The 13,509-nt window shown below is 41.8% G+C and overlaps 1 protein-coding gene across 1 annotated transcript; it reads right to left on the bottom strand.

Annotated features, from left to right (window-relative positions):
* Positions 1–267: 267 nt before the first annotated feature.
* LOC121970190 lies at positions 268–4,266 on the bottom strand. The gene is made up of 2 exons (XM_042520732.1): positions 3,573–4,266; positions 268–1,213 (listed from the first exon to the last, which is right to left on the bottom strand). The coding sequence occupies exons 1-2, from the start codon at positions 4,098–4,100 to the stop codon at positions 542–544; spliced, it is 1,200 nt and encodes a 399-aa protein (XP_042376666.1). The 5' UTR covers positions 4,101–4,266; the 3' UTR covers positions 268–541.
* Between the last annotated feature and the right edge of the window lie 9,243 nt (positions 4,267–13,509).

Genomic DNA, 13,509 nt, shown 5'->3' with positions numbered 1-13,509 from the left:
AAAAAAAACAAAAGATAAGAGTGAGAAAAGAGGGGAAAAATATTGAAAAAATTGATATAGACAGATTACCCACCATCTGTTTTCATCCATCCATCATTGGTTGCAGAGCAGAGTCTGGGCACAAAGTAGCATTTTAAAAGATGTATATAGAACACATGAATTGCACCCCTATAGCTGATCAAAAATAAATAAATAAAAGCACTCACTAATTACTAAAACAAAAGCATGCACAAATATGCCAATTGGAGCTCCTTTTTCTTTAAAAAAAAAAGAAATAAATACGGTGGGCCATGCTCTAACCAGTCACAACTGGAGCTAATAATGCACATTACAGAATAAACCAAAGACAAAGATGTTATCTTCCTTGCACTTTGAACACCTCATCTTCTGAGGTTTCCATAATCCCAATTGGAAATTTTTTTTCAGGCTTTGGGTATCATCAGTGTAAATCATCCCAAGAGATAAGATCGGAACTTGTTCTGAACATATTAAGGTAGGAAGTTGTAATTGCCATGTTATTATATTATCCTTTTGTCTCAGTCTAGAGAAGTCTGAGATGTGCTGTGTCATTCAGCCTCTTTATCTGCCATCCCGTTCTTAGAGAATGGTGTAGAACTGTGGCAGAAGAATCATCGATTGTGAGTTTCTGAGACATCATAGGACTGCATTCCAGAAGGCCAGTGAGAAGACATTTAATTGGAACTGCATGAGTGAAGAGTCCAATGGAAGAGACCATGTTTTTACTGACATCAGAAAGGAGGTTTGCTTGAGCGACTTCCCTGGGAGAGAACTCTTCATCCGTCTCGTTGTCTCCAGTAGTCACATATTGAAGCCTGCTCTTACCATATTTCTTCCTCTGAAAAGATGACCGGTTCAGCCTGTACAGCAGATCCCAGTGAGGCCCATCTTGAATTGAATTAGTCGAACTATTCCGTGATAATTCCTTTGACTCATTTCGATGGATTGATATGTCAGCCACTGCTAGCTTCTCAGATAATCTCAGGACTGTTCTGTTAAGAAATTCAATCATCCGAAATGCCACCTGCCGAAGTGATTCTCCAGAAGGAGCACAAAAATCAGGTTGTGTCCTCTCGATCAAATTAAGCATTTCAGTGGTGTAAACTTCTGATTGTAGGCAACCTTCCCATTGCCCCTGACTAATCTCAAGCAAAGCATCAGATGATTGTATCTGCTCCTCGGAAAAACCAAGCTCCTACATATATGACAAATAACAAGTAATTCAACAAGTGAAACAATAAAGCAGAAACTGATGTAGATCCCAGTACATTCCAAAGTCTAGCTACAACAAATAAAAAGTTAAATCAAACTTTATGAATAATGAAGGCTTATTCTCTAATAATCAAACTCGCTTTAGTCTTTACATGTTTAAATTACATAGCTCATTAATGTTCCTGCTGCAAAATAATAGATTGTCACATAATTTCAAGATAGCAAGAAGGTGAATGCTATATTTATTATCAATCTCATCTAAGTAAAATGAAAAGTATCTAATAATTTATTGCAGACGAGGTGGAGGAATGCCGTGACCTGGAAAAACAATCCAAGAACACTAAAAATAAATTGTCCTAAAAGATTTTAGCAATGTGACAAGAGAGCAAGCCAACATCTTTTTGATAATGTAGGTTCTAACTCTTGTATTAGGTTGGTAAGCAAGAAAGAAGGCAGCAGCCAAAGTTAGGCTTAAACATAGGTCGGTATTTCTTTATTGGCATGCTATATCCTAAAACCTTTCTATCTCATTGTTCATGTATATGGATGGGGCACAGGAACGGTAGATCAACAAAAACCTGAAGATAAAGGACAAATACATTAAGTCAAATAGATGACTATGGTAATGTCGTGAAAATTAGAGCATTTAAATAACATAAATACTATAATTTTCTAGTTTTACCATAAATCTAATCCTCAATATGCACACAAATTCAAAATTTTCCTGCTAATGCCAAGTAACCAACGCCAATAGGAAGGTCAACAAAAATATTGGTGCTTTGCGTATGTTGTAGAGTCAGTTTGAACTTGAAGCGGTTAATTAAAATAAGGTAATTTTCCTACTTGAACACCTACAACCAACAAGGGACCGCATATCACATATGCAAAACTGGCCCCCTCTCCAGACCATCTAGATGGCAGCATAAGCATTCCCTTGGGCTATTTTTCAAGCATTAGAAGCTTAGAAATTAATCAAAAATATCACAAGTAAACATTACTCCAAGAAGGGAGCCTTGGTACAACGGTAAAGTTGTTACCATGTGACCTAGAGGTCGCAAATTTAAATCTTAGAAACAGACTCATGCAAAACAAGATAAGATTGCATACAATAAACTCTTTCTTGAGACTCATATTAGTGGGAGTTTCGTACACCAGACTGCCCTTTTAAAATACAACAATAACCAAGCCTTATATTACTCCAAAAAAGCAATGAGGTAAAAGTGGAAATAAGGTCTATATATATTCATAAATAAAACAATTATGAAGGTGAAGAAAGGGTTGAAAAACTATATAGTACCAAGGAGTACATTCAATTTTTACTAGTTCACTCAAGAATTAGCAGACATATCACTCAATTCCTAATCGTCAACTAGGAGCATCCTGTACAAGGAAACACACTACATCGAGACCAATTGAATTTTAAACTGATTTTTATTGTTTGGTAAATTGTGAATTTTTTGGTAATTCAGAGTTGGCACCTTTTTTTATTTTAGTAATTAATTGGAGGGATAATTGTGTTTTGAATGTGTTTCCCAAATTGGCTATTTATTTTCTAGTTTTCATTAGGGGTTGGGTTTATTAAAGAAGTTTAGATTCCATGTGTATCATCCAACATGAGTGCGGAAAAGATACAATGCGCTACATTGAGTCCTACAGTCTCTTCTTCAACCTGCGTCAAAAGGTTTGACCTTTTCGTCATTACAGTATGTTGGAAAGGTTGTTACTTCGTCATTAGGGTTGTGTTCAAGTTCTAAAACAAAGACTCTATGTGAGCAATTGAATGTTACGGGGCCCTTGCTGCAATAGTTGTAGCATTAAATATCAGATTGGGTTTTTTTTTTGGCAATGGAATGTATGGCATGACTTCAATTTCTGAGCTAGTACATGAAAATCATCAATTCAGTTCAAGTTGAAACTTAAAAGAAGATTCCAACCAACTCAAAGATGATGCCATATGCATAATTTCTAATGAGTTGAAGCTGGCTACCTTGATCCAAGACTCTTTCCAATGAGCATCACATAGGTGAGAAGTCTTTGATACCCTTTGGCACTTATTAATAAAATTTAGTTTACATTTTTTTCTTAATCCAATCAAAAAACATGTAGTCAAAATTCAACAGTAATGATGGATTCTTTCCATCTAAACTAATTCTCTCGGTTAGGATATGACGGAAATGACTCCATTTTCATTCAGTTATTTTGAATAAATGAACACAACAGAAATATAAAGAAACTATGCGACTAAAAATTTGCTTGTCTTTCGCAATCAAACATGGTGTAGAAGAACAGAAATTTATGATTTGAGCAGAAACTTATAAGTAAAAAAGAAAGGAGGAAGTTACCCTGCAAACTAGAGCAGCAGTAGCCCTCGCCCGATCCAAGGGCGAACTGTAGACTTCGTCGAACCTAACACCCTGCGACTTGAGGAAGACGGACAACGCCCTAGTCTGCCGTTCCCCATTCGAGGTCAGCCCCGCTGCCTCCGCCCACCGACCTCCGACCAGATCCGCCCGGAGACTGACAGCGCACTCGCCATGGGCAACCAGAATCACCTCCGTGATCCGATCCGCCGCTACAGAGGCGACGCCACGAGGTAAAATCGGCAGGGGAGGAGGCGGGGGGAGGAGGAGCACGTTGCATGGGTCCCAAACCTTGATGGAAGGGCCAAGCAACCGAGGCGTTCCGGCCGCGGAAGGCTGGGGGGAGAGAGGAGAAGCGGCAGCACGGCAGGGGAGGATCTCCGGCTCCTGCTCCAAGACCTTCTCCTTGGAGGGGACGATGGGGTTCCTGGACATCACACCTACCTCCTCTTCGTCATCATCGTCGTCGGAAGCCACGGCACCAGGTTGCGAGGACTGGGCAGAGCCCATGGAGAGAGAGGAAGGCGCCAGCCGGCAGGGGAGGCCGAAGTGCTACCGCATTGAGCGAGATCTGCGGCGGCGGAGCTGAGGAGCAGGGCAAAGTGAGGGTTATCCTCGCGATCGCGGGGGCGATCGATTCTCCCACACGGTTCGGAACGAACGGCCGGTTCGGAATCGCGGTTTGGACTTCAGAACAAGTCGATTCTTATCAAGAATCCTTACGATTCGAAACGGTCTGATACGGCAGCAAAGGGAGTCCAGCGAAATGAGTCAAAGGTAGATGAAGCTGTCGACATAGAGGTTAAGATTAAGGCGCTCAAGTCATTAAGGTTGTCTGAGTGGAAGGAGGGCGCGACCAAATCGGTTTCCGACTGGACCTTGGCAACACCTTGACGGTCGGACAGCTAAATAGAAGAGAACAGATGTACGTAATGATGATGACCAATCGAGAGTCAATTCGATCGGATCTTCTGTCCAATTGAACAAGGAACAACCTACCGAGTCAAATGATCGTGTAAAAGAACAGTTGAGATTGACTGGGCGAGGAATCCCGACCGAGCAACTCTCTTGCTTGGCCAAGCAGTGGGATCTCTTGCTTAGCTCATTGTATCCTTCTGCGAATTGGCACCACTGACAGCATGGCATGGTCAACAGGTAAATCGTACGATGAAAGATTCTACTGTTATATTAGGGATTTACACGCCTTGTTAAGAAATGATATCAAATACTTTTCTGACATATCTTTTCATAAGATAGTTGGGAAAACGTGTGCAAGCATCTTGAGAAGTGTGCACATCTATTACTGGAACACTATATAAAGGGAGGTTCATGCACCGGCAGAGGTATATGTTATTTGTGATTAGGCTCCTGTTGCTGCTACAGTTCTCTTTGTCGTCTTTCTACTATTCCAATAACTGATTTGAGCATCGAAGGGTCAACGTCGGGACCCCTTCCCTAATCTGACACTGACGTTCTTGGTTTTGCAAAGCGAAGCGGAGTCTTCACACGGTCAATCGGAGAGCCACATCCCAAGCCAACTGTATTCATCGCTTTCGAACAGGATCTTTTTGGCGTTGTCTGTGAGAACTTAACTTGTACCCGAGACATGGAGATGGAGGACGTTGGACGACATACGACCGTGACATTAATGAAGGAAGAATTGGACATTTTGATACAAGCTCGGGCGTCTAAGATGGTGGAGCAACAATAACAAGCGATGGTCGAGCGCCAAGCAAATAAACCCGCAACATCAGCAATGAGATAGCAGGTCGACTACAGAAATCGAGCGGAAAATATATCCACTCAGGGGCCAAACAAGAAGCCAACTTGCACATATGAGGATGCACCAAATGCATCAATCCCTTTTCACCGAGCGTTGTTCCACACCCCTTCAGAGGAACAAAGCCGAACGGATAAAGAGCAAGGATCCTCCTCAGATGACGCACCTATCCGGGACGGACGGAAGGGAAAGACACCAAGGATCGATGATTCCCCCGAATGGATCAATAGTCAATTCTCTCAAAGAATCCTGGTTGACCCACTACCACAACATTACACGCCATTAACGATCGAGGAGTACAATGGGACGACCGATCCAGAAGTGTTAGAGTGTATACTAAAAGCCTAGCTTTTAGTAAACATCTATTTTTGAAGTAATAATAGAATCACATTGGTCAAATGTCTATATTTATCTATTAAGTGTAGTTGTTCAATTAATTTATATTGTAGATAACATGGTGTGTGATGTCACACACTGAAGATCATGTTATCAGTTCTTTATGTTAGTGCAATATTCCCTAGGTCAAGGTTGACCTGGTTGACTGAGCTTGAATTGGTTCAAGCTCGAGTCTTAATGTTTGGGTTTCAATGTTTGACAATACATGGAGACAATACATGGAGATTGCATGTGCAATTGTTCATGTGGTGAGATTGTAAATGGATAGTCAAGCAGGTCAAGGTTGACTGGATACTTGACTGAGAAATCCTAGTGAGTGAAGGCAGGTGAAAGACCTAGTGAGTGAAGCTAGGCATAAGAGAAATCCTGGTGAGTGAAGCCAGGTGAAAGACCTAGTGAGTGAAGCTAGGCAGAAGAGAAATCCTAGTGAGTGAAGCCAGGTGAAAGACCTAGTGAGTGAAGCTAGGCTTCTAGGAAGTCCTGGTGAGTGAAGCCAGGCAGACATGAAGTCCTAGTGAGTGAAGCTAGGCAGAAGGGAAGTCCTGGTGAGTGAAGCCAGGCAAGGAAAATCTAGATGGATCGATGATCGGACATCTGGTGTTGGGAAGCTCAAGTAGGTCAAAAGGATTGACCGGATACTTGGCACGGGAAATACAGGTGGATCAAGGTTGATCGGACACCTGGTGGAGATAAGGCCAAGTGGGTCAAGGTTGACTGGCCACTTGGTGAGCGAGTTCTAGCAGGTCAAGGATGACCGGATGCTAGGCATGATGTACCAACAGGTCATAGGTGACCGGATTGTAACACCCCAAATTTTATGATTTGGAGTCCAAAAAGACCTTATTAAAATCTAGAAATACTTTAGAAAAATTCTAGAGATTTTTAGGAATTTATAGAATATTTTTATGCAATTTTTGGAGGTCGTTTGGTATTTTTACTAGACAAAGGAAGTTTCGACAAAAAATGTCCAAGCCGATAATTGAACCCACGACCTTTGACTTGGTCCAAACCCGGTTCACCAAGTGGGCAAACGGATTTTTCTGTTTAGAATTGGTAGCAAATTTATTTAAGAATTAGTTAATTAACAGAATATTAAGGTTATAAAAAGAGGAACTTAGGGTGGAATAATTCGAATTACCCGAACCTTTCTCTCCTTTCCTCACCTCACGCGAGCGTCGGCGATTCTCCTCTCGGGCGAAGACAAAGCCGAGCTAGGTTTTCCTCCCTCCAGCGGTCGGCGAAGACTTCCTTTCGGCAAACCTTGGTGATTTCGATCCTTTCGTTGAGGTGAGCTCGGAGGGACGAGGAAGAGGCCGGGAACTCAAGTATCTCGGAAACCCTAGAGTTGCCCTTCTCCTTCGGCAGTAAGCTCAAGAACAACAAGGTAAGTCGCTTACTCACCTGCAGTAGGATAGCTTCGGATTTCTATTTCCTTTGTGTTCCGAACTTGTTCTGTGAAGAAGGTTAGATTAGGGTTGCTGCCGCAAATCGTTTTTCTTGTGTTTCGGATCATGTATTGCTGAGTAGTTGCAATTTAGGTTCCTTTTTGTTTAGTTTCGACATGTGTTTCGGATTTCTTGTTAGCATTCTGTTTTTCCGGAGCTTGTCGAATGGGGCAGTGATTCCGTTTGAATTTTCTGCCGTGAGTTTTTTATAGGAGGTTGAGATAGGGTGTGGTTACAATCACAGATTTAGGGCTTTTGGTTGAGTTTCGGGAAGTCCATATGGTGGAGTCTTAAGCTTTGATTGTTGACGTTTCAGTAGACCTGTTGTTTTTGAAATGTTGATCAGATTTAGACTTGTGGTTTTGAGCTTTGGCTTCCATTCTTTGCTTTCGGAATGTGCTTTACGGAACCTGCTAGTAGTTTCAGATTTGAATACTCCTTCTTAGTGTCCTGTTGTAGCATCCCTAAAGGGGATTTGATTGTTTCTTTTAAATTTTCAGCTGTGCCAAATTTTCAGTTTGTAGTTTAGCAAGCCAGATTTCAGTTTGTACCTTGGTTGTTTCAATGGCTATGCTCCGAATTCTAGTCATCAGATTGTGCTTAGGCTTGCTTCCATCCGAACCCTAGCTTTTAGTTGGTGATTAGTTTTTATAGCTTCAGTTTTCAAGTTTCTTATTTCCAGTTCAGCAGGTTATAATCTCTCTTTATTCTAACACGTTGTTAGACTTTCCCTATGTGTTATTAGTTAAGCATGTGTAGTTTCCTTACTACTAGAATAGCATGAGTAGTATTGAATTATAATATTTTCCTTGCTTTAGATTTTCTGTGCAGCATTAGAACGGCTAGAAGTTTAAGAGTAATTAGTGTGCTTTGTTTCTTTGCTTTCGGATTACACTGTACAGCTTTGGAATAGCTAGAGATTATTGAGTAGCATGCATTCCTTGCTCTCTTTCTTTTAGTTCTGTTGTAGCAAGATTTAAGGTTTTTAGTTATAACAAGTTTTAGATTTAGTTTAAGCTTGTATGATATGTATATTTTCTAGTTTTCATTTGTTATTTTAACAAGCATGAACAACCATGTATTCTAGTGGTAGAATAAGAGTTCTATTAAATTCTTTTAGAAGTATTAACAAGTATAAGACAGATAAAGAAAAGAAAGAAAAAGGCCAAGTCCTTAAGTAGATCCCAAAGTCAAGATTTTAGGGATTTTGGCACACAAGGTGCTTATTAAAATGCCGAGGCATTATATAGAAGTATTAAAAGATAACAAGTATTTTACTTTTATCAGTGGCACTGTACTGGACTTTCAATAGTCCTTGGGCTGGGCTCCCATAGTCGGTCCCTAGGTTTAGATAACCTAGTATGCAGGACTCTCAGTAGTCCTTGGGCTGGGCTCCCATAGTCGGTCCCTAGGTTTAGATAACCTAGTATGCAGGACTCTCAGTAGTCCTTGGGCTGGGCTCCCATAGTCGGTCCCTAGGTTTAGATAACCTAGCAAATCCTACTAGATTCGGGACCAGCTATCTCGGGTTTAGTTAGCAAGTACAGTTGTCGGGCCCAAGAAGAAGTTGATTATTATTTTGAAGTATTATAAGTATAAGTTTTGAACAAGTAAAGCAAGTTTTACATAAGTATAAAGTATTTAAAGAATAAGTCTTTAAACAAGTGAAATAAGATTCAGAAGGTGTTTAGAATTCAGTAAGCTTAGTTCTTTATGCAAGCATGATAGTATAGACTTGCCTTACATGTTTAGCCTTTCAGTATGTTTCTTTATTAATCGAAGAGCATGAGTTAGTTTACTGTTCTTTGCTATGTACGAGCATGAGTAGCTTTACATGTTAGCATTCAGTTTTAGCATGTTTTTATTTATATACATGCATATCGAGATTTTGTGAGTTAGATAGCGCTTACTAAGCAAATTTTGCTTATAGACTACACTTCCTCTTACTGCAGATACAGGAAAGGAAAAGATATAGAAAGGAATGCGACAAGGAGGTGCGGATGGATGTGTGATGCCAGGACTATGGAAGCCTTGGGACTTAGTTTAAGAATTTATTAAGAATGTATTAGATGAGTCATTTAGTCTTCCGTTGTTAGTTAACTGTATGTTTTTATTTTGTTTCCGCTATTTATTACTTGCATGCCTTGATTTCATTAAACTGTGTGGTGATGTTATTCCTTTTGGTTGTGAAAATATATGTTCCAGCCGCCTGTGGCTGAGTATAGTTTGTTTGTATTGTTGATAAGGTCACCGGTACAGGGGAGACTCTGTCGAAATTTTTCGATAGGGTTTCCATGTGATTTTTAATCATACCGGTTAAGTAGAGTTAGTAGTTAAGTAACGGTCATCCTTAGAGTGTAGTAGTAGTAAGAAGGGTGGTCGTTACAGTTGGTATCAGAGCAGTTCCCATTCTCCAGCATCACACATCAGCACCATCCTTGCCGTCTTCAAGTAAGAAAGTATTTAATTTTTCTTTTATGCTTATTGATTGCGGTATAGAGTATCTGCTTATATGCGGTTAAGTATGAAGAAAGTTCTTGTTTTATTCTTTCTATGTTTAAATACATATGCTTAGGAAGAATATAGATGATTTTAGTTTTGTTTCTCTCCTACATAATTAGATGTCAAGGAGAGGACGTCCCCGTACTGTTCGTACTGAGGACCGAGCACAGGAGAACGAAGAGCCTAGAATGGCTGAACCAAATCTCTCTGAAGTTGTTGCTCAACTCCAGAGACAAGTGGCGGAGCAGCAACAAGTAATCGTCAATCTGATGGCGAATCAGCAGCCAGTCCCACCCACTCCTCCAACTATTAACGTGGAGACTCCAGTAGTGACTGAGGTTCCACCAGCCGCTCTGGAAGTCCCCACAGCACTTGGAAGACAAGAAGCCTACCTGATACAGTGGTTGAAGCTGAAGCCAGAAGGTTTCTCAGGCACGACTGAGCCCTGGGATGCTCAAGCTTGGTTTAAGACACTGGAGAGCACCATAGAACTTCTTGACTGGCCAGAAGTCGAGAAGGTCAAGTGTGCCTCTTTCTGCCTATCAGGTGATGCTCGTATGTGGTGGGAGAGAGTTAAGAGCAAGAGGTTGGTCAATCAGATGAGCTGGGCTGACTTCGAGACAGAGTTTTACGAAGAATTCTCCCGTCAACAGATCACCAATAAGCATTTTGAGGAGTTTATAGAATTCAGACAAGGAGACCTGTCGGTGGAAGAAGCAGTACAGAAATTCAATAGGCTAGCCCGTCTTTCTCCAGAGCTAGTAAGTACAGAAAAGGAACGAGTCAGAATGATGCTCAGGATGCTGAGACCAGTAATAGCACTTAATGTGAGTAGTGGAACTCACCAGCCCCAGACTGGCGAGGAGCTGGTCAGCAGAGCATTAGGCGCTGAGCACTATCTGGACAGCATCAAGGCGCAACGAGAGTAACACAAGTCAGTCAAGATCGAAAGCAAGACAGTAGGAAGTCAGAAACCTCAGTCAAGTGATCAAAATTGGAAGGGCAAGGGTAACAAAAGGAAACGAGGGGATACAGGAGGCAGCCAAAAGGGAGGTCCAATAGACGAGCAGGTTAAGTTCCCTTCCTGTCCTAAATGCGGGAGATCGCATCCAGGAGCCTGTCTTTTGGGTATGACCGGATGTTTTTCATGTGGCCAAGAAGGACATCTAGCTAGAGCATGTCCTAATAAGTTTAAGGCGCCTCAGCAACAGTTAGTGCAATATGAAGGCAAGCCTGCACAGTTACACCACATGACAACATCACTAGAAGGACCCCATCTCAGTCAAGGACAGTTGGAAGCCCCGCCCGTTCCAACCAATGCCAGAGTATTTTCTCTTACTGAGGAAGAAGCTGCCGGTGCCTCACAATAGTCGCAGAATTAGTCTAAGTTCGAGGACGAACTTTTTATAAGGTAGGGAGGATTGTAACACCCCAAATTTTATGATTTGGAGTCCAAAAAGACCTTATTAAAATCTAAAAATACTTTAGAAAAATTCTAGAGATTTTTAGGAATTTATAGAATATTTTTATGCAATTTTTGGAGGTCGTTTGGTATTTTTACTAGACAAAGGAAGTTTCGACAAAAAATGTCCAAGCCGAGAATTGAATCCACGACCTTTGACTTGGTCCAAACCCGGTTCACCAAGTGGGCAAACAGATTTTTCTGTTTAGAATTGGTAGCAAATTTATTTAAGAATTAGTTAATTAACAGAATATTAAGGTTATAAAAAGAGGAACTTAGGGTGGGATAATTCGAATTACCCGAACCTTTCTCTCCTTTCCTCACCTCACGCGAGCGTCGGCGATTCTCCTCTCGGGCGAAGACAAAGCCGAGCTAGGTTTTCCTCCCTCCGGCGGCCGGCGAAGACTTCCTTTCGGCGAACCTTGGTGATTTCGATCCTTTCGTTGAGGTGAGCTCGGAGGGACGATTGGGGAGAAGTGTCGCGCGAACAGAACAGCTCTCCCAATCGATCAGTGGATCGATTGGGAGGTGCGATTTCGCGCGATAAAGGCTGGATCGATCAGCCGATCGATCCAGACAATTCCCGAGAGCACAGAGGCGCTCTGGATCGATCGGTGATCCAAAGCCTCCCCGATCGATTAGGAGCAATCCAATCGATCGGGATCCAACCGTTGGCGTCGTATTTAGCTGCTGGCGAGCTGTTCTCTCGGTAGACCTCTCACGGCCTTCTTCTCCAGCGAGCACAGATCTCCATAGGGCTTCTCCACAAAGTTCTCACCGCTAGTTCTTGGAGGTTCTTCCAAGTCAAGAGGCGGATCTACAGCAAGAAGAAGAAATCTAGGGTTAGGGTTGTTCTTGTGCTAACTTGTAAGCTTTTAGCTTGTATTTTGTTCCCTTTCCCTTTCTTCTTGTAGTGTGAACTTGTAGGGCTTCTCCGCCTTTGGTAGTTACCATAAAGGAGTGTTTTATTAGTGGAGAGTGCGTGAGTGTGTGGATCCTTGGACTAGTCACCTCTTGTGAGGTGGATACCAAGTAAATCCTTGAGTTAGCGTTGTTGTATTTGTGTTCATATATTTTCCGCTGCACATCATTGCAAGAAACAAGCAACGACGAGCACGAGATCGCACCGAGCTATTCACCCCCCCCCCTCTAGCTACATAATCGGTCCCAACAAATAGTATCAGAGCAAGGTTGCTCTTCACCGGAATCATCGCCGGAAAGGGAAAAGAGCTAGAGGGTGAAGAAGTTGGAGCAAAATTCTTCAAGTCAAAGACTTTATCAAGCTCAACTTAAATGGAATTCCAAGATGGACTTGGATTCGATACAAGGGTGTCTCCATCATTTATTTCAACAAGCTTCGATCTTTGGAAATCAAGGATCGAGAATTTCTTGATGATGGAGATAGAGCAATGGTTTGCTCTGATGGAAGGCTTCGAAGCTCCAAAGAATTCAAGGGGCAAAATTCTCAAGAGGAGCAAGTGGAGCCAATACCAAATCCAAAGATGTGAGGCCAATGATAAAATGACCAAGCTGTTGGTCAATATATTGCTGAGCAACATCTTGGAGTAAATTGGAGATTTTGAAGATGACAAAGAGCTATGGAGAAAATTGGCCATGATTCATGAGATCCCCTCCACTATACCAATCTAAGAAAAATCCAAAGAGGGTGACTCATTGGAGCAAGACCAAGAGGAGGAGAATTCTGAAGGTGAGAGATGCTCATCTTTCGAAGAAGAAGTTCAAAAAGCTTCATCTTCAAAGGAATGCAATGAAAAGGGCAAGGAGAGGGCATACTCTTTGTTCCATACACAAGACGAAGATGAAGAAGCCTCCACCGCTAGGATTGAGGGGGAGCAATTTTCGGTGACACCGGATCAAGAAGAAGGAGAAGTCTCCACATTCGGGTCAAGAGAAGAAGAGGATGAAGAAGCTTCCACCTCCACAAGTCGAGTCAAATTTATTGGAGGAGCATCATTATCGGATCAAGAGGAAGCCTCTACCTCCGGATCAAAAGGAGAAGATGTCATCCCTACACATGAAGGTATAAATGTTTCAAATAAAAATAAAAAACATATCATATGTTTTGAGTATAGGGAGCATGGGCATTATAAGAGCAAATGCCCTAAATTGGCCAAGAAAAAGAGTCAAGTGGCACCAAAGGGCAAGAAGAAGCCCAAGGAGACCGTCTCCACAACAAAGAAGAGAAATGAGCACATTGTGTGCTTCTCTTGCAATCAAAAGAGACATTATAGGAGCCAATGTCCCAAGGGGAAGAAAGCGGTCAAGGCTCATGGAGGAAGCACAACTCAAGGGGGAGCTTCCAAGGTAAAAAGA

This window comes from Zingiber officinale, chromosome 4A (genome assembly GCF_018446385.1).
Source record: "Zingiber officinale cultivar Zhangliang chromosome 4A, Zo_v1.1, whole genome shotgun sequence".
NCBI lineage: Eukaryota > Viridiplantae > Streptophyta > Magnoliopsida > Zingiberales > Zingiberaceae > Zingiber > Zingiber officinale.
Note: the sequence above shows the minus strand (reverse complement) of the source record. Positions and strands in the feature narration are given on the sequence as shown.